The sequence below is a fragment of the Phoenix dactylifera genome, chromosome 4, assembly GCF_009389715.1.
Source record: "Phoenix dactylifera cultivar Barhee BC4 chromosome 4, palm_55x_up_171113_PBpolish2nd_filt_p, whole genome shotgun sequence".
Taxonomy (NCBI): domain Eukaryota; kingdom Viridiplantae; phylum Streptophyta; class Magnoliopsida; order Arecales; family Arecaceae; genus Phoenix; species Phoenix dactylifera.
In genome coordinates, this window is record NC_052395.1 from 25,036,410 (window position 1) to 25,057,187 (window position 20,778).

The 20,778-nt window shown below is 40.5% G+C and overlaps 1 protein-coding gene and 2 long non-coding RNA genes across 4 annotated transcripts; 2 read left to right on the top strand and 1 right to left on the bottom strand.

The window, feature by feature from the left end:
- Nucleotides 1-481: 481 nt before the first annotated feature.
- On the top strand, nucleotides 482-6,107 carry LOC113462072 (putative disease resistance protein RGA4). The gene is made up of 4 exons (XM_039125968.1): nucleotides 482-3,332; nucleotides 4,703-4,791; nucleotides 4,905-4,946; nucleotides 5,054-6,107. The coding sequence occupies exon 1, from the start codon at nucleotides 597-599 to the stop codon at nucleotides 3,330-3,332; it is 2,736 nt and encodes a 911-aa protein (XP_038981896.1). The 5' UTR covers nucleotides 482-596; the 3' UTR covers nucleotides 4,703-4,791; nucleotides 4,905-4,946; nucleotides 5,054-6,107.
- A 69-nt stretch (nucleotides 6,108-6,176) lies between these two features.
- On the top strand, nucleotides 6,177-8,048 carry LOC113463389. Of its 2 annotated transcripts, XR_005511716.1 has the most exons (4): nucleotides 6,179-7,094; nucleotides 7,235-7,323; nucleotides 7,464-7,504; nucleotides 7,589-8,048. It is a non-coding gene; the product is annotated as an uncharacterized LOC113463389 (long non-coding RNA). The 2 variants fall into 2 exon arrangements; XR_005511715.1 differs by having other exon boundaries at nucleotides 6,177-7,094; nucleotides 7,235-7,504.
- A 793-nt stretch (nucleotides 8,049-8,841) lies between these two features.
- Nucleotides 8,842-14,181, bottom strand: LOC103717229. Its single transcript, XR_605646.3, has 3 exons — nucleotides 14,079-14,181; nucleotides 13,928-13,983; nucleotides 8,842-9,384 (listed from the first exon to the last, which is right to left on the bottom strand). It is a non-coding gene; the product is annotated as an uncharacterized LOC103717229 (long non-coding RNA).
- Nucleotides 14,182-20,778: the final 6,597 nt, after the last annotated feature.

Below are 20,778 nucleotides of genomic sequence, written 5' to 3' on the forward strand. Positions count from 1 at the left end.
TTAGCAAAAAAAAAAACAAAAAAGCACAGCTAATATTTTAGCATACCATCATCAGTTTCCGGTATGAGAAAGATGGTTCTGTACGAGAGAGAAGCTTTCTGTGACAACTTTGCAGCTGTTTTCCTCTATTAAGTGGTCCCCTACAGTTTGATGATGAGCTTACGGATGACCTGGAGCATGTATGGAATGACCATCCTATAGCTTATTTGAAAATCAAGAAAAATATATTATTTTTATCTATCTATCTACCTACCTACCTCCTTTTTTTTATCAGTATTAGAAAATATTTTCTACAAACAACGACAACCACCATAGGAGAGAAAAAAAAAAGATTAAAAATTAAAACGATGATAATCTTCACATGGGTCGCAGCAAGGTGCTCTCACCATGCTTCAACAGCCACGTCGCAATCACGTTTCTTTCTTTAATGTAGGAGATTAGTGTCTCCATTCTCCTAGTTGCCTTTGTTTTCTATCTACATTTCTTTGCGAACGTCACAACCACTCCCTGCGTATAATTGAACGAGCCTGAGGTCCTTCCTGTCTCGAATTGACAAAGCTCAAGTTTCTCTCTTTGCAGTAGGAGTCTCTTCTGAGATGGTGGGGGTTGAAGTGATCATCGCTGGATGGGCGGCATCTCCCCTTATCAGTAAGGCGATCGACATGCTTAAATCTTATTTGGAGGACAACCACGACTTGGATAAAGATATGAAGAGGAGGCTGGGCGATGTGCAACTCGATCTTCCACGTATCGAGCGCGCGATCAACGCTGCTGAGGGATGGCCGATCGAGGACAAGCCTCTTCTGGCATGGCTAAGGCAAGTCAAAGATGCGGCTTACAAGGCAGAGGACTTGCTCGATGATTTGGAATCCAAATTCCACCAGGGTGAAAATAAGGTGCGTGCTTCTAGTTCCTCTAAGCTACAGGCTGTCAAGCGTACAGTTTTGACTGATGATGATCTCAAAAACTTGAAGAACCTTGTGAATGACCTTGAGCGAATTAATCCACAAATTAAGTCTTGGGAACAAGTGCTGCAGCAGCACAATGCAAATATGAGAGCTGCAATCAGCAAGAATAGGTTTTTTTTAACCCCTCAGGAGGTGATTGGACGAACTAGAGAGACAGATCGTATATTACGGAGGTTACTGAGAGGAGAGGAGGGGACTAGTAGTACTCCGAGCTTTGTTGTCCTTCCCATAGTAGGCATTGGGGGTGTTGGCAAATCTACGCTTGCATGGCATATTTATACGCATGAGAGGCTTTTCCCTGAGGACAAAAGTCAGGAGGATCATTTCTCATGGAAAGTGTGGTTGAACGTGTCTAAGAATCTTGATATTATAGAAATTGCAAATAAGTTAGTCCTGAACAAAGAAAGCCCGGTATCAGAAATTGTAGATGATCGTGATTCTGTTAATGCTATTTTGGAAGATATATTGAAGAAATTTAAGAAGTTGACGAAGGACCAGAAGTTTTTGATTGTCCTCGATGATGTATGGGATGTGGACACACAAAGTTGGGATAAACTGAAGAGCTTCTTAGCATGTGGGGCAAGGGGAAGCACTATATTGATAACAACTCAATATAAAAGAGTAGCAAAAATCATGCGCACTATGAAGCCTATAAAATTAGATGTTCTAACGGACGATGACTATCAGCAACTTTTAGAACAATGCACATTTGGTGGTGATCAGAATCTTGAGGAACAAACAAGGCAAGATTTACAATCAATTGGTAGGAAAATATCTATACTGCGAGGCTTACCTCGGGCCGCAAACGCACTGGGAAATATGTTAAGGCCCTTTCTGGATTCGAATTACTGGGAAACATTCTTGAATAGTAAATGGTGGGAACATAATAAAATTTTAAGAGATGTACTACCATCTCTGGGGTTGAATTATCAAAACCTAGATGCAAGTCAGAAACTATGCTTTGCTTATTGTTCCATATTTCCCAGGGGTCACAAATTCGAGCAAAATCGATTGGTACACATGTGGATGGCTCAGGGTTTCATCCAGCCCAAGACCGCAGGGAAAATGAGAATAGAGGATATAGGGAGGCAGGTATTTGCCGAACTTGTACATAGGAATTTCTTCCAAAAGATATCTGAAAATGAGTATGTGATGCATGATATAATCAGAGAGTTGGCAGAATATCTTTCTTCGGATGAATGTTCTGTGATCAATGATGAGACTGAACAAATTCAACCGGGAGTGCGCCATGTAACTGTTACAACTCAAAATTTGGTTGCATTTAATGATTTGAGCATGGTTGAAAAGTTGAGAACCATTTTGTTCTTTGGCAATTATGAAACGGATGCATTTTATAAGGTTCTTAAGAGCATTTTAAAATATTCGAAAAGCCTGCGAGTGTTGGATTTATCTTACAGTAACTCAGGAATCAGCAAACTGCCAAAAGCTATTAGTCACTTGTCACATCTGCGGTACCTGGATATCTCTAACACTAAAATCTGTTGGCTGCCCAAGCTATTTTGTAAGCTTTACCATCTACAGGTGCTGAACTTGCAGCTGTGTGATTTTAATGAGTTACCTAAAGGCATGAATAAATTGACCAACTTGCGCCATTTATGTGCAGAATCTAAGACAGTTTCTCTAATATCTGGGATTGGGAAACTTACTTACCTTCAAGAACTAAAGGAATTCCACGTTAGTAAGAAGAAGGGTCACAAGATAGAAGAATTAAAGGACCTAAGAGCACTTCGAGGGCAGCTATTAATTCAGAATCTTGAAAATATTGATAGCAAGGAAGAGGCCATGAAAGCAAGACTAAGCGAAAAGAGGCACCTTGATGCACTGCATCTTTATTTTGAGATAAAGGATGGACCAGTGACTAGATCTGGCTTCATTTCAACAAGAATACTCAAAGTATTTTCAAAAAGCGAAAATACACCTAACTTGAAAGGGCTACTTGAAGGGCTCGAACCTTATTGTGATATTAAGGAACTAGTAATCAAGGGTTATGACAGCGAGATGTTTCCAAGTTGGCTTCGGCAACTAACCTCTCTCCAAGAGCTACAGTTTTCTAATTGTGACAATCTCCAGCATCTGCCTGATTATTTGGTAAACCTTTCCTTGCTCAAGAAGTTGACCATATGCGACTGTCCTAAGGTCATGTCATTGCCAAAGAATCTCTTGCCTGCCTCACTTAAAGAATTGCATATCTCGGGATGCCAGCTGTTGAAGGAACGGTGCCAAAAGGAGGGAGGACCAGATTGGCCAAACATTGCTTGTGTACCTTGCATATGTATTGACCAGGAGATCATACAAATGTTGCAAGAAGGAAGCTCAGACACGGCTGCTACTTCTATGTCTTAGGTATATGCTCTGCTTTCTAGCTTTTGTACACATCCCTCAGTTACACTTTACATTTGCTCTGTGTATTAATGATTTCAAATTCTAGTAATATACTAGGACAACAGCTTATGCCGGCCAATATTATCTGCCCTCCCTTTGTTCTTTTTTATTATAATCATTGTTTTTCACAATTGATTAGATGTTCTATTGCTTAAAGAGCTCAGTAACCTCTCTGTAATCTAATCTCAGGTTGAAAAATCCAGTTCCTATTGTTTGTGCTAGTAACACATTGATTGAAGTTCCAAAGATAGTCTATGGCACCTAAGGACAATTTGAGCCTTGTATGAGATATCGTGCTACCTCTAGGTATATGAAGTCCCATGTTATATCCTGTTAACCCACAAGTATGTATTTTGTTTTGTGATCTAGCAATCTTATCATATAGTCTGATGGCAATCCTGCACCTAATCAATTTTTTCCCCTACGTTGTACTTGTTTACATTTCTAAGGTCATGCCACAACCAGCTTTATGAGGGCATTGCATCAAGCTACAGCATACTGATGCATGCACATGTATTTTTGAGTGTGTGGCTTGTACAAACAATCACAGCCTGATTTGTGGTCAACCTTTGCATTAGCAACTGATTGATGTCTGTTGGTGTGTTGCTATAAAGGAGGCTCATTTAGGAATTTGATGGGATTCAGGTTATTTTTCGAGGATGGATGAGATTTGGTTTGTTAATGACATAAAAAAAAAATGTAATCACTATGTATGTACTTGTGCAAGTTTGGGATAACATCAAGGTTGCAAAAGTACCAGTCAAGATTTTGCTAAACTTAATAGAAAATCTCATCTTAGTACAAGCTTAGGATTTTATTATCCCTAACCCCATATTGCATTTTCATTATTTAATTTCTCATGTTGTTGGTTGCTGATCTTGCTCGAAGAATTGCATATCACAATATGCCAGATGAGCAATGCCTTTAGAGTAGGGAGCTGATTGGCCAATGACTGTTCACATCCCCCACATGCATATCGATCTGGATATGCTATGAGATGGTACGACAAAGCCACTGCTACTTCCATTGCTTCGGTCCACTCTCACTTCCTATCCTTTATCTGTCAGTAATATTTTGCATTATTCATATATTAACGGCCTGACCGCAATATTATATGAGGACAACAGTTTACATAAGTCCTTATTTTCCAGCTCTTTTCCTTCTTTTTTTCTTTAGTCATATTCATATTTCAATTGTCTGAAGAGCTCGCTGGTCTAATTGAGAATTCTCTTATTAGATCTCAGTAACGGCACATGTTTTTTAAGGCTTAAAGCACACATTCTGTATTTTGTCATCCCACTGCTTTCTATTCATCTATCGCATCCTTGCAGGTAAATAGAAATATTTCCATTTCTTACCTGGCATTTTAAATTTCTAAGGTCAGCTTGAGATGAGAAACTCTGGGAGGCATTGTGCCAAGGTGTCACCAGTCATTCACGATTTAGATTTGGTAGCATATGGCTTTTGCAATAAATTCAGTTCAAAGTGTTATCATCTTCTAGCACCTGATCAGCCATTCAATTCTTCTGATAGGTTGCATTGGACCAGCCAACTTCAAGGATGCGACAAGCTTCAGTATGTTAAAACTGTTTCAAACCACTTTATGGCCCTTTGCTGAACCCTGAATCAGTTTTAATCACCTAAGAGAAAGTCTTGCTAATCATCTCAATTTGAAACCCCAGGACATGCTGCGATGTTCCACAAGGAAGCCAGCTTCCAAATGTTTTAAACTGGAAAGCACTTCATAGGATCCTGACATGCTGTAATGAACTCTCATTTGGAATGCCACAAGTTTGCGCATTCTTTTCCCTTCTTTTCCTTTCCTCTCTTTTATTTCTTCCTATTTTTTGTTTTTATTGCTGAGAAATGTGATCGCCATGCATTTACATGCATCCTTGGATGATAAATTGCAGAGTTGTTGAAGTTAGATATGAGTAGTTTGGGGTCTCACAAAATATGATGCAAGGTCTTACTGGATGTTCAGCGCATATCTTCTCCACATGCCCAATGTTCAGCACCATCTGGAAAGAAATCTGCTCAGAGCTGGGGATTCTTCGTCCACAATCCTCTTTCGACTATCTCTGCACGTCCAGTGGAACTTAGCTAAGAACAGTCGGCACATTATACTAATGCTGCTCATAGCCTGGCTTGGTCCTGTTGGAGAGAAAGGAACGCCAGTCTTTTCCTTAACAAACACAGACCCGTTGCCTCAATTGCCACTGAAGCACTGCATGCATTCAATGATTGTTCACTAACCTGTAGACCTCTGAATCCTCCTCAGTTGCCTCAATTGTTAGGGTGAGGCATGTTCACAATCATCTGGTCGACCTCTGAATCCTCCATGCACCTTTTTGGTATCTCTAGTAATTGAAGATGACAAGTGGCACAGACTTTGGCACAGACTCTGGCACGGCACAGGGTCTGACATGAATTTCTCTCTGCTACTGGAAAACTGATGGTATCATCCCCTCCCTTACTTGGATGACTGAAAACTCTAGTCACTGGGTCTTCTTCAGCAAACACTTCGACCGGCTCATGGCTAAGGAGAATGAAGAGCTGTAGAATGATGAGATTGCTCCTGGGGCTTTACACATTTGAGTTTCTTGATGCTGGAGATGCTCCCAATTTTGGTTCATCAATTCTCTGCTAATGTAACTGATCACTTGATCTCACTCCTTTTGTAAATACTTTTCCATCCTCAATAAAAGTCCGGTGGCTATTTACTTAGCCTACTTTTCCATCAAAAAACGATCTTACTAGATGTTACCACGCTTGTGTAATTCTGTTTCCTTTTCTTACTATTACAGCCTGCAATCTGAGCTGAGGATAGGTTTTGGGAGTTAGCTGACCCTCGTGGGATCGGCCCACCAATTTTGAATTGTCGATGATAGAGTAGAAGCCCCAAAAGGAGAATTATGAATTTATTTGATAGGGGATTGTAACATTTCACCCGGAGATGGAAAATTCGCTATTATTCGTTCATGAATCATGAGAGCAAACCTGTGATGAGGAGATGAGCTACTGGGAAAATTTTTTGCATGCTCAGAATGTCCATTAAGATGCAGCATCAAAAGCTGGATTCTCCATTACGAGATATGTGGGCCTTAAATTCACGTTTGCATTAAGTTTTTTGACCGAATGATGGATTCCATGTAAACTGCCTTTTACATAAAGAAGCAATGATTCTCAAGTTCAACATTCAAAGAAACACTTCTATTAGCAGAAAAGGTGATGCGCATTGTTTCATTTTTCCAAAAATTCAGATAAATACAAAAATAGAGATGTGAATGCACACAGTTCAGGGGTGCCCAAAAATTCATTTTTTTATGTAAGTGGAGGAAGGAAGACCTTTCCCCAGATGTTATTAAGAGATGGAAAAGAATATCAGGTACAAGTACAGAGGATGAATAGAGGATGATGTAGAAGACAGATGATCTTAATGACTGAGTAGAGTGTCAATCTTCCTCTCTAAGATTTTGTCCTATTTTTCCCTTCTCGGTTGATTGGGGATTTCTTCTTCAGGAACACCCTACAGTTTCTTTCCAACCAAATTTGCCAACAAAATACAAGCACCATTTGATCCTATACTCTATGAAAATAATGGATCCTCTCGCATCTCCAGGTTGTTTACAATGTCTGTAAGGAAGTTGGCTAACCTCTCCAGGCAATGCACTTTTTGACAGCTAACCAAACACCTTTGGAATAGGAGCAATGAATAAGAAGGTGATTAGTGGTTGCTTAAGGAGCTCCACATAATACTCCGGACCACAGTAATATATATATATATATATATATATATATATATATGCTTGCCCAAGTCCCTAATTTCCAGCTTTATTTTCTTCTTTGTTTTCATTGGTCAGAATTCATACTCAAGTTGTTTGAAGAGCCAACTGACTAAGTGATGGATTGGGATGTAGTTTCCTTGCCATAACGCCTATTTCTGGTAATGGTGCGTGTGTTGTTTAAGCACATAAGCACATGCTCTGCATTTTGTTATACAACTTCATTCTATGCAATATGCATTGATTTAGTTGCATCCTTACAGCGAGTTAGAAATTTCTCGATCTCATGACACTTCAAATTTCTCAGGTCACCCATAGCTGAGAGACTTTGGAGAACGTTGCACCAAGGTATCACCAGGGACAATTTAATTTGGGTTGTGTGGCTCTGTTATCAATTATAGCACAATGACAGTATCTTTGACAACCGTACAGTTACTTCGTTGCTTCTGGTAGGTTGTTGCAAAGGAGCTCCTTTCAGAGACGCCATGTACTTCAGTCTGTGGAGACTTTTCTTCAACACTAAACAGGAACGCGACGAGCCTTCGATTGCTTAGAATGGCGTCAGCTGAGGCATACAGGCAAGCCCCATTTAAAGGCCTAGGATACAGCCTGCATGGTTTCAAACCAGAACGAGCTTTCGAGAGTTTTAAACTACCTCCTATGGGACGGGTGGCATGCTCTGTTGACATGGAAGGGAAGCCATCTTATGCACCAGTAACTGATAATGATCTTCTGTCTTCTGATATGCTGTTGGGATGGATTAATTATGCCATAAGCTTTTTATTGATGAAAAATACAATCGCTGCAAAAGACAAAGTGAGAAGAGTCAAATTCTGATTTGTTGTCATTATGGTCACAGAACATGATATAAGAAATTATTGGAGTTTATCAATCTTGTGTAACTTCGCTTCCTCTTTTGCCTTATTATGGTTTCTTCTTGAATAATGACATAATTTTGATGTAGACACTGAAAATTATTGCAAAGTGGACAGATGTATTGCAATAAGGAAAACCAATAGATGGATTCTCCTTCGTGTGAGTCCAAAGCCCTAAATTCATGCTTACAAGAAACACTGTATCCAAAAAAACTAAAGGCAATTAAATATTTTTCCATTTTACAAAATTTCAAAGGAACAGGCATCCATTTAAAAGAAATGGCAGTATGAAAGTACAAGTTCTCGGAGTCAATACAGTAAGAAAAAACACGTATTAGTTCTCTCTCATGACTGGAATGCGATAATTGTTTCTTCTAGAACCATTTTACGCATTGAAAGGATCCACCTCACCATATTTCCTGCTCTCATAGGAAAGTTTCTCTAGAGGAATGTTTAATTCAAAATTCTGAGCAAAATGTTCAATTCAAAACTGTGCGCTAAATTTAGGTTTCAAGTGATGGAAATGCATTCCAGCAGATCATTTTTTCTCTCTATGAATCCAAGCAAATGTTCGGTGGACCCATTCTTCAGGCCAAGGTAACTTCGATATCCGACATTCCACAAATCCTGAACCTGAATACATTTAGAGCAGAAAAAGCTGCAGAAGGTAAGAGTAGACAAAAGCCAACAACGCCTTGACCTGCCTGTTGGCACCCTGCTCCCCTCTCAGCATGCACTGGGGAGATGTTCCAGGTTCAGACGCACAAAACGGCATTTATCACAGTTTTCACAAAATTAATTTCAACACAATGAAAAACATAACCACCACAATGCCAACATAGTTAGAAGAACGAAATTTTTAGCAGCAGGTTCCTACTTATTCTGGATGGTTATTTGCAAATAAAACAAGTAACTCATGCCAGTCCAAATGCCATTATTCTGGGTCAGTCATCTGCAAACAGATCCAGATACTTGTTTTCAACAAATTTTGAAAAAGCTCTCTCAGAAGCAACTTCAGAAATTGGCTTTCATACATCATACAAAAGGCTAAACTTCATAGCAGCAGGAATTAACAGGATAGAGGATGCCACAGCAGCTCCAAATATACGATGCGAAATTGAATATGTTGCACTCAGCTGTGGCTTCTTCAGAGGCAGATGTGGTGATAATGGACGGTTTGAAACAACTTTGGTGGATTCAGATAAGGCTCGACTTGCATGGAGAGCTCGGCTTCCATGGGACGAATTCATTGGCTGTGAAGTTCCCAAATAGAAAGAAGATCCACAAGGGGACCTAGTGAAAGTTTTGTAGCCTCCAAGTTGCTCAAGTCTTGGAAGAGACTGACGAACCAACCTGTATGAACATCCAGAACTGGTGCCAGTGAGAGGATCTGAGAAAATTGAATGCAACATGATGTTTGCACCATAAAGGAGCAACCATATACATGTGCTATGTTCAATTTATAGAGATATTAAGCCTACTAAAAGCCAAGACTGCGTAATGGCTTTAGTTGTTCTGCATGTGAACATACACTTAGTATTGTTGTAGAACTCAAGAAACGTAGTAAATATTAATAACATAAGCTCAGGTGCAAGACATAGGGAGCTAGCTAAGAGCAAAAGGAACAGCAAAACTAGCAAACCTCTTAACTAAAACAAGCTCGTCATAGATGCATGGCTAGCAAACCATGGACTTCTTTAAGTCTTTAAGGAAGAATACCAGGTGAGTTAATTCCTCATAGAGATTTGCACCAACGGCATATATTATGGAGGTCAGATGGTTATATAGGCCATCCCCCTTCGGTCCTTGGTATTTTTAGCAGCATATGCTTTGGCAGACATGGAAACAGGATCCAATCATGTTGCAAGGGATCAAGTCATCTGAGATTCTAAACAATTGTCCAAACTTTTATTTTATGAAGTAAAAAATGGAACTGAAAATGAAGAGTTATATTTTATCACTGAAAATTGAAATTTTTCCCTCCTACCATGAAGTGCAAATAGAGAACCTATATGAAGCATGGAGTGAGCAGTTGGGTTAAACTTACATGCTCCTGCACTAAAATAGTTAACAATTAAAACCTACAGAGTCAAGAAATAAACTAGAGACAAGCTAGATAGGCAGTGCAACATAAGCATCCTCATCAGTTTGCTTGGCTTTAAGCAAGAAAGCTTGATGATCGAGCTTCATTATGGAGACAAGTCTGAAACCGAGGTTTTATGCAGATCACACTTATGTCAACATCCCAGTGAGGAACCAATGATATATGGAAGAATATTTGAGGAGTAAACTGAGGGTTTTGCAGCTTTATCTCAGGTTCTAACCTTTTCGAGAAATTTGATGTGGTGCACCAAAAGTGCTTTTTTTGAGAAAGTAGTATATCAAGTGATAAGGAAAGAATTTTGCAATACAAGCACAGACAAGGGTGTGAGGCCTTATTAAAAATTGAGATGCGCAAGTTAAGCCTTCCAAATGAGAAAACTCCTAGCGAGCAACTTATGCCACAGAACCATTGGATGAATTTATAAGCAAAACAGAGGATAGAAGAAAAAATAGGCAGAAGAAAGGAGTCTATTTTCAAATTTAGAAAACTTTAGCCCACTTTATGGTTTGTATGTGAACTGTAATTTCTGCCAAAAGTTAAAATTTCATTAACGAATAAACTGCTATGAGCTGTGGTTGGGGTTGCAGTTTGCATATTATCCACTTTGACATAAAAATGTTGTAGTTGTATGTTCCCTTCACATGTAGCAGAATTTCACTGCTTTAATATGATTCCAATTGGAACTCTTAACACCTTTGACTTCATTTAATATACTTTTTGAAATGAAATGCAAGATTTCAGAAATCCTAATTTTCCTCAGAGAACCTTGTATTGAATTTACATGGGAACTGCCAAACTTTTACTTATCTCAAAGTAATTCACAAAATAAGGATAAGAAATTTGGCTTATTCAGATTTTACATTAGTACCTTTTAGTGAAACAGCCAATCACTAAAGGCAATGCCACAAGGCACATCAATTGGCACAATTAGCCCAATATCAACCATTCTACAGTGAACCAATGTTAGCAACAACAATAACAATTTTAGGAAATATACTGCTCATATCTATTCTATGTTCATCTCTTTCCACATTTCCAATGGATTTCATACACCAGTTTTTTTGCCAGTAGTTTGACATCTTTCCTGGAATTACTTTCGTGACCAATTTTGATATTCAAGCCAGCAATATAGAGATAATAATTTTTCTTTAGGGTTAAGCCAAACTTAGAATTCATAGGAGTTAAAATGAAAGCACGGTTCGTCGTCTCAGTATCAGACCCCGTACCGGTGCCACACTAGCACTGTGTCGGTACGGTACAGTACGAGATCTTTTTGGCGTACCGAATATCCATACACCATCCATACCGGATACCGGTACCAAACTGGTATGGTATGGTACGCCTATACCATCCGATTCAAGCCGGTACGACGAACTATGAATGAAAGTGTTCTGGGTACAAGCAAAATCTTCCAAGATTACTCTTGATATCAAGAACCCAACAAGATCATATTTTTAAATATATGTCTTTCATTATAACACATTAATCTTACCACAACTCATATGAGGTCCATAGAATAATCTGGACTCACAAAAATGGAAAATCATGCATAAAATCTAAAAGAAAATGAAGATCAGGAGCATAGAATTAATGCAAGTCAACAACTTCAAAAGTGCTAGGCATGAATTATCAATTATCATACTAAGAAATGCTTTTCAAGTTTTCTATATAGGAGCATAACACCATAACAAATGCTATTATATCACCCAACAATGTTATGATTCTATGAAAATAATAAAATCTGTCCCCAAATATTATTTTCCCCTCTTGTTAAATAAAAGTGCTAGGCATGAATTATCAATTATCATACTAAGAAATGCTTTTCAAGTTTTCTATATAGGAGCATAACACCATAACAAATGCTATTATATCACCCAACAATGTTATGATTCTATGAAAATAATAAATCTGTCCCCAAATATTATTTTCCCCTCTTGTTAAATAGAAACCATGAACATATACCAAAACAATATTTATGGTCATGCTCAAGAACCATTACTGGTTTTCAAGCATCTTAAAAAAAAGTTCATATGCCATGTTTATTTCTCTGAAGAACAAAGGCTGGGTATCAAATTTTGACCAATTTTTTATGGGACTTACTTTACAAAAAATAGAGAGTTGCTCATATAATCATGGAAAGAGTAGAGCATCCATGCCCTTAGGACAGCATACGAGCATAAATTGCATGAACTCATTTCAAACAAAATTATGCTTTTCAGAAAGTTAGGCTCATATCAGACCACTATATTCATGTAATGACCCAACTATCTAATTTATCACCAAACAATCTTATACTCGTAATTTTTTATACATAAGAAGAACACCATGATGAATACTAATCTATGACCCAACAATCTTATGGTTTTACCAAAACAACAAAATCTATCATAAAAATCACTATGTCCTCAGGTCTTATTTTCTCCCCTTTCAAAACACAAACCTTGACACACATCTCAAGCCAATACTTATAATCATGCTCATGCAACATTATGAGTGTTCAACCATCTTACTTGAAAGTCAATAATATACCAAGTCTCATTTCTTTAAAGGAAAAATAATGCTGGTATCAAATTCAAAAAACAAATTATTCTCAGACCTATTCTACAAAAAAAGAGTATTGGACCTGTTTTCACATTCTAATATTCCTCTCTTGATTGACCTTGATTTGGATGGATGAAAGGCATGCCTAGGTTCTTTTTCATGACTCACGTAAGAAGACACAATATTGCCGAGTGATTAAAAGAAAAAGAAAACTAAAAGATGCACTAAAAGCATGAACAATATTAAATGAACGGATTGAATCAACCTCTATTTAATCTGAATTCATGCAACACTAAACATCGAACGCATATAATTGAGAAAAACAAAAAGAGGGAGAACACTCAACCATCATTCAATCTGATCTCAAGCATCTTTGGCACCCCAAATTAATATAAAGAGTAGATCGAACCACTAATCTAGAGAAGAATCCTAGTTCTATGATAACAGGCTGATGTAGCCCATTTGGTGTAGATACTGAGGTAGATCTACTGTAGTCTTGGGTAAGGTTGTGAGGGAGAGGGTATGTGAGATCTTCTTGCTGCCTTAGGAAGTTATTTCCAGCAATAACTTCCCTTGGACGGTTGCTTCTTGTCCTGGTAACTCTCATGGTGGTTGTCAGCAATTCCTTGCATGATTAACTTCTTTTTTGTCCAAATAACTTTCTTTAGAAAGTAAATTCGAGCAAAAAACTACCCATAGTTGCCTCTTATAAAAGTGGCGGAGCATAATCTTTTCAAGTGTCATGCATAAATTGATTAACCAAAGCTTGATGGGTCTAATATTTTTGACCATTTCTATAATTGGCTGATCGCTGATTAATTTTTTGGGTGTAAACAGCACCTATACTTATGGATAACAGATTGAACATCTCAATGCCCTAAAGACAGCGCATAAACATAAATAGTAGATGAACTCACTTGAACAAATTTATGTTCTTTGCAAAAGGTCAGGCACCATCTGGCCATAAAATCGTCCATATACATAGATCATAATCGCAGGTGATCTGCTTACATTCAATAGAGGTGCACCAGAATGAAACCAAACTCTCTCTCCCCTTTCAAAAAACGGGAAATAAATCCTAGAAGCATGCGCCAATCTCTAAATTTCCCTTTCAGGATGCATTTTATTCATGGTGGACAAAAAAAGTTCAGATTTTCAATATTTGCATTTTTTTTCCAATCAAATCTCGAGCAAAACTTCACATTTTTTCAACATTACACACCGATCTAGAAAGAAAAGAATGAAATCTACCTCCAGCTGCCGCAGATTTAATTTTCGTCGCCATCTCAGGGAAGATCGCGGAAACCCTAGCAAAATCGGCAAAAAAAAGAACAAATTAAACCGAATAGCAGACATTGAATAGATCTAGGGTTTCCATTCCCAGAGTGGGAAGTGCCCCTACCTCGCACCCTATCTCTCTTTCTCCCTCCCTTGCTGCGTCGAAGCCCAAAAAGATCAATGTTCTTCTCGATAAATAAGCCACCGCTGAATGGGAACCGGAACAGGGCATTGGGCGGAGGCAAGCAAACCGGACAAAACTGACTCTGTTCGACGGTTATCGAATCGGACCGGAGTAGACCGTACGAAGGACGCGGGCACGGGGGAGAGCCGAGCTTAACGGGCCAGGTCGTGGAATGGACTCAACACATTCCCATTAAACTGGCCGGACTCAGACAATGGTCAAGTGGATACGGGATGAGGGGCAAAGAAGGGATAGAAATTCTCTACTCTACTATATCGTTAGATGGTGGAGGACTACAACGCCTTCTAGACTGTACATATGTATTGGAAGACGAATAAAATTGCGGACTAGATCGCAGCTTTTGCTGCCCAGCACTCTGAGAAGTTCTTTGAACCACCAAGGGGCCACTCCTCCACTGCTTTATCATTTTCTCTTTTTTGATTCTGCCAGCTACATTTATGCTAGAAAAGTGTGAGCAACCGTTGTACCGAGAAGAAAGAAAAAAAAAAAGATTCTAATTTGTGAGAGGTACCTTAAGTGTCACCGGTTTTGAGATGCTGTATTGTACCTTAAGAATGGGTCGAAAGGATTTGCAAGAGATACCAGTATTTCATCGGATTCTGCAGAGAAGTGCATGTAACTAATTAACCATTCAATTGGCATCGCCTGACTTCGTCGACTCTTCCTTGCAATGGTAGGTGAGAGGAGATGACAAAGTGGTGGAAACACAACCTGAGGTCTGTGATCGAAGCCCTTATTAGTAATGGAAGTGGATTCTCCACTTCAAACATAACTAAGAGAGGCCAAATTATCATGGCTACTTATGTACATGATCATGAGTACCTAAGTAAAAGAGCCAACCGTGCTACAGGTCAGATTCCATTACAAGTTCTTCTAATTATTTATTTTAGGAAGTTTTGTACATAACCCTTGATAAGCTCTAATAATACAAACAAATTACCAAGGTGATGATCCACAAACATTATTAAAACAAGTCAGCATATGTAGAAAATCCTCTACTTTGTTGCTATACCGAACCGAAATATTATCAGGATATTGCTCTCTAATAAATCAATTTTACATGGGTGTTTTGCATTTCATCTTTTTATTTCCTGAAAAATATAAATCTATAGATCAAGGATCGCAAGCATGTCAAATTGATCAAATTGATCGGAAAGATATAATCAACCAAGGAAAACAAGTTCAGTGGCCTGGTAAAAGAACTTAAACTTTCTAATAGGATGTGAATATTGCAAATAAAGAAATATTAAGCGAAAGTAATAACTTGTAGGTAGAGAAAAAGCAGCAAATAAAATCCCTACATGAAAGAAATATAATTGAATACACCGGCAATTATTCTCAGAGTAGAATAACCATCATGCTAAAGAACAGAATAATCCAATAAGAGTCTAAGATGCCAAATCCTCTTAACACTCAATTGATCTCCTTAAGATAGAATAGGATGTCATTTTAGAGATTTAAACCAAAAATGGATGCAGAATCCTCTCAATGCTCAACAGAAGCTGTCCAAAATCCGGATAGTCAATTATTCATGTGTGTAGAGTGTGATAAACAATAAAGAGTGAAGGTAGCATTTTTACTTTTATGATACAGATTGGTAATTATTTCCAGTAATAAATATTCTCTTTTGGTGGTATTTGTCCTAATTAGCCCTTCTTTGGTGGTTGAATGAGTCTTGTTCTTTTAACTTATTAAAAAAGTCAATTCAACAGTTAACTATCAAAATATGGCTTGTTGAGTAGTTGCTAAGTGGCCAACATGGTCTTCCAAGTATATGTACAAATGATTAGCCTAATATTGATCCATCTTATGTTTTAACTATTTACTATAGTTGGCCGATGATCAATTAATTTTAGGGTGTAAATACCTTTCTTTATTCCCTAGTCTTTCAAGTTTCAACCTATTTAATGTTGCTAAAAGGTCGAAGTGAAAAGATCATGAGACTTTATATGGATATGGACTTGCTTCTCTGGGGATAAATAACTATCAAAATAAAACCAAACAAATGAGACTGAAACCATCCATTTGTAGGATCTAAGACATCTTCAAATGAGTAGTCGCATTCCTTAAGCAATAATATATATTTTGAGATATAAGTCTGAGAAAAAAAAACTAAATCCTAATTTCAAGTGGGTACCTGAGTTGCATCAGTCTTCCTCTTGGGAAAAAAAGAGAATTTCCCAAGTGGCCAAGTTCAGGAGCACAACTAGACTCCTTAAACTCAATAGACAAACTTAAACTTCCAACATGGAAATATTAAACATAAAAATGGTAACGGATAATAAGTTGTCTTCTCAAGTTCTACGTGCATGAAATTGATTTCAATCTTACATGACTTTCATCTTCAACTAAAACATTTATGATCCAAAAACCGTTTCTAAGCATTCATGCATACTTATACCATCCCCACAATCAATTCTTTATAAAGAATGTTAAGTAGAAACATTCATGTGCTTCAAAGAGTTACATTAAATTTATGCATGAGCTATACATAAAGTATCTCCATTCAACTTTTCAATCTTCAAATCTTTGTGATGTTCAATCTCTTTGGATGATGAAAATCATTGACTAATGGACCAAAACATGCATAACCATCATTGATATTATCAGCATGATATATAGAGAATCAACTGATCCTTTTTGAGATAAATCACTGGTTGCAACCTTTAAATAAGAGCAAAAAAAGAAGACTGAATTACCTCTAGTTCATTGTTGTAACAATGGAGCCTCTCAAGCCAGTAGTTCCTTGCAAGGAATGTAAGAAATGTCAAGAGCTCGCTGATTATGGTGAATCTTAGCAGCACCATCATTTCTTAGGATTCTGGAAATGCTCCAAGTTCAGTTCAGTTTTTGTTTGAATCCTAGGAAGTCCTCATGAACTTGATCCATTGTCGTAGAAGTGATGCCATTTACCCTTGAATTATCCAAACCAGGCTATCTCCCTTAAGATAACATAGACAAATGTATCAGAATCTGATACCAGTAATAGAAATGGAAGATACGGGAGATAGAGACCTCCCTTAAGATCTTGTGCATCCATGATGAATAAAATCTATTTTAAAAATCAAATAACACTTCACTAATTCATAGGATGAACTGTTGAACAACTATTACTCGCATAAAAAACTTTATTACTTGGGAGTTGAACGCTTTGAGTCCACTGAAAACATAAGTACCTTTGTTACAAGGCTGAAACTCCAGTATGATCATGTGTATTTCTGGGCTGATATTTGGCCATTGTTGCGGGATTTTCACCCCGACAACATCATAGTCCAAACCGAGCCGAGCAGGAAAAGCGAATGCGTCCCACCGAGGTATTGTCCGTCTGGGCCCATGGGCAGGAGCTCGCACAGGGGGCTTAGGCGTCCCTCACGGTTTTGTCCCAAAAGGCGCCTCGGTGAGAAGAGGTTCTTGAGCCCCCCATTTAAGGCACAGACCTTTCCGCTGAACGGTCGATGTGGGACTAAATTCGGTGCACCCCCCCCCCCCACACAACATAACCCTCCCAGCGGAAGGTCCTGAGCCGGTTTATCTGATTGACGGCCTCCAGACCCAGAGGGTAGCTGTGGCGAGGAGCGCGCCCCTTCCTGGCGCGCCATCTGTTGCGGATTTTCACCCCGACAAAGCATAGTCCCAAATCGAGCCGAGCAGGAAAAGCGAATGCGCCCCCACCGAAGTATTGTCCGCTCTGGGCCCCGTGGGCGCGGAGCTCGTACGGCGTGCACACCACCTACGGGCGCGGAGCTCGCACAGGGGGCTTAGGCGTTCCTCACAGTTTTGTCCCCAAAAGGCGCCTCGGTGAGAAGAGGTTATTGAGCCCCCATTTAAGGCACAGACCTTTCCGCTGAACGGTCGATGTGGACTAAATTCGGTGCACCCCCCCCCACAACATAGCCCCCTTGAACACCACCACCCTTACCCTGAGGGCGCGCCGAGCTCAGGCCAACATTGACCAGAGCGTCCTCGCTCACGAGGTCATTCAGCAGAATATTCTCCCCGAGGCCGCTAAGAGCGTCGAGGATCCCCTGCTCGCCCTTGGACAATTTAGGGGAGCTTTGTTGGCGGTTTTAAGCCGGGTTTGCCTCCCACCGAGGGTCCGAACCCCCATGCCCGCTCGGAAGACAAAAAGAAAAACTTCTCCTTCCATCCATAAATGGATGTAGGAGCACCCGAAAGAGTTGGCCGACCATCCCGAAGGGCAAGGTAGAGCCTACTCTCCATCTCCTGGATTGGACTTCAGCAAGAAGTACCACCGGAAGACGTTTACGGAAGTCGGCACCTGTGGCCTTCCCGTGTGCCAGGCACAAGGATAAAAAAGTCGGACAATCGTCCTCCACGCGTTTGGAGCAAGATGCAACCGGGACGACTTGATACATCGCCAGGAGCTCATTCACGAACCCGTAGAGGGGGGAACCGCAGGCCGGCCCAGAGTGTTTCTAAATACACTCCGATCCGGCCTGGAGGAGGTTCTCCGTTACCGATCCCCCAGCCCCGCGAGTTCCAGACGGAACCCCGCGCTGAGGAAAGAACCATTCCTCAGTCATCTCCACCTCCTCAACCACTCATGGTGGACCCAACTCGTCCGGACCACGGACCCATCTCAAAAGAAAAGAGAGAAAAAAAAAGGAAGGAAGCAAAAGCAAGAGCCCTTCCGAGCAAACGAAGGGGAACACCTACTTAGATCTTCGCCGGAGACGTGCGAGGATCGGAGAGGGAAAACCGAAGTAATTGCTTCGGAAGCGCGAGAGAAATAAGGGAATGGAAGAAAGGGATCCAGAGAACAACAAGCAACGGCAGCCAAGCAGAAACCCTAAGGACCGGGACGGGGGTCTATATAGCCCCCCCAACGGCCCGGATCGATGAGGGCGGAATCCAGCCTCCCGTTCAAATCATGCCGCGTGTCAGCCCCGGAGATCGAGGCGGCATATCCAATTTGGATCAGCGCTTTAAATACAAAATCAAGGAAACATCCCCTCGAGTTGTGGAGCCCCATCATGAGCCCACGATGCGAGGACGCTTCGAAAAACGAAAGGGTGTAGCCCATCATCTCCCATTAAGAGCGCCTTAAAGCGCGCGAAGCGCTGGAACAATTCAAAATTTCCCGGCCTACAACACGGCAGAAACGGCTACTTCTCACGCCCGAGCTCACAAGCGGCTCGAGCTCGGAAGTCAGAGGGTAGTGTTGGGGGAAAAACGAGCCACTTCGGAACATGACCGCCCAGCCCGGCGTCCGACCAGAAGGCGCCCGACCAGGCGCCTGACCAAAGGATGCCCGACCAGAAGGCGTCCGACCAGAAGGCACCTGGCCAGAAGGCGCCCGACCTAGGGACGCCCGACCTAGTGGCGCCCGACCAGGCTTTAAGGCCTGCAACCGGATCTGGAGTCCGACCAGGCGTTCAACTCCAAGACGCCCCGCCCAAACACTCTGGGCCCTTAGCATCCTCGACTTCAAGAGCCTGATCTTCCGACTACACCATTCACCTGTTGCAGTTGCATCCTCCTGCCAGCCCGATTAGGGACCATGCCCTGCCATTGCACTCAACAATTAATGCGCATGGCCTCTGCTGATCTCCGGCTCACTCAACAATTAATGTGCATGGCCTCTGCTGATCTCCGGATCACTCAACAATTAATGCGCATGGCTCCTGCCATCTACGGATCTCAAGCCTTCCCACGGCAAGTCCGCCTGGCCGCGTCCGATCAACCACGACGACTCATTGCCGTCAGCCTGATCTCCTACGGCAAGGCATTAATTCATACGATCATGCATTAATCAGACACATGCAATCATACAGTAACCCGTTCGCTCCATCACATCGCAGGTATATCTATATCCCTCCATAAAAGAAAAAGGGAGGACTCTCTAGGGACTCTCTCTCCTTCCACTCGTTAGCCCCCTCTGACTTAAGCATCGGAGGGCCGGCGCCGGAAACCCCGGCCACCGGCTTTTTGCAGATCCTCCGGAGGACGTCGCATGTCGACGGACCGTCACCCGCAATCTCACGCTGGAGCTCCTCCTTCTCAACCGAGCGGTCACCCCCGGATCCAATTTCCAGCAACAGCCATCATAATTGTTGGAATTTGGATAGATTTTTAAAAGTTTTAAAGAGGTGTTAATAAAAAAGATTTGTAACCCCCAAAATTTTAAAAGAATCATTTCAAATCCCATTTGGAAGTTTCAAAACTTCCTATTATCTCTCATTATGGCCTTAATGAGGCCATAAGTATTCAACCGTTATGGTTGGATTACAAAAGGCCTATAAAAGAACCATTCCTTATATCTAAAAAAAACTAAAAGTCTTCTTCTTGCTCCCATAGTCTCTTCCTACCACTATTTTCTCTTTTATAATTACCTATTTTATTTTATATTTTGGGCAACCGATATAGATTAGATAATCTGCCTACTACAAACATGCACGGTAGATTAGGCCCGCTGTGAGTCGTTTGGGTTGTATCTTGGAATCGTCGTTGACCGCAATACCTGCACGTGAGGAGGCAACAACGGCTTTAGAACAGTGCGTCTCTTGGCGTGCCTCTCACACCTCACAAGCCAGATATTTTCTTACCACTATTTTATTATAATTATTAGATTTTCTTTTTTTATGTGATTTAAATATTT

What these genes read in the sequence shown, in the direction of transcription:
- LOC113462072 (XM_039125968.1), top strand. Translation starts at nt 597, where the DNA reads ATGGTGGGGGTTGAAGTGATCATCGCTGGATGGGCGGCATCTCCCCTT.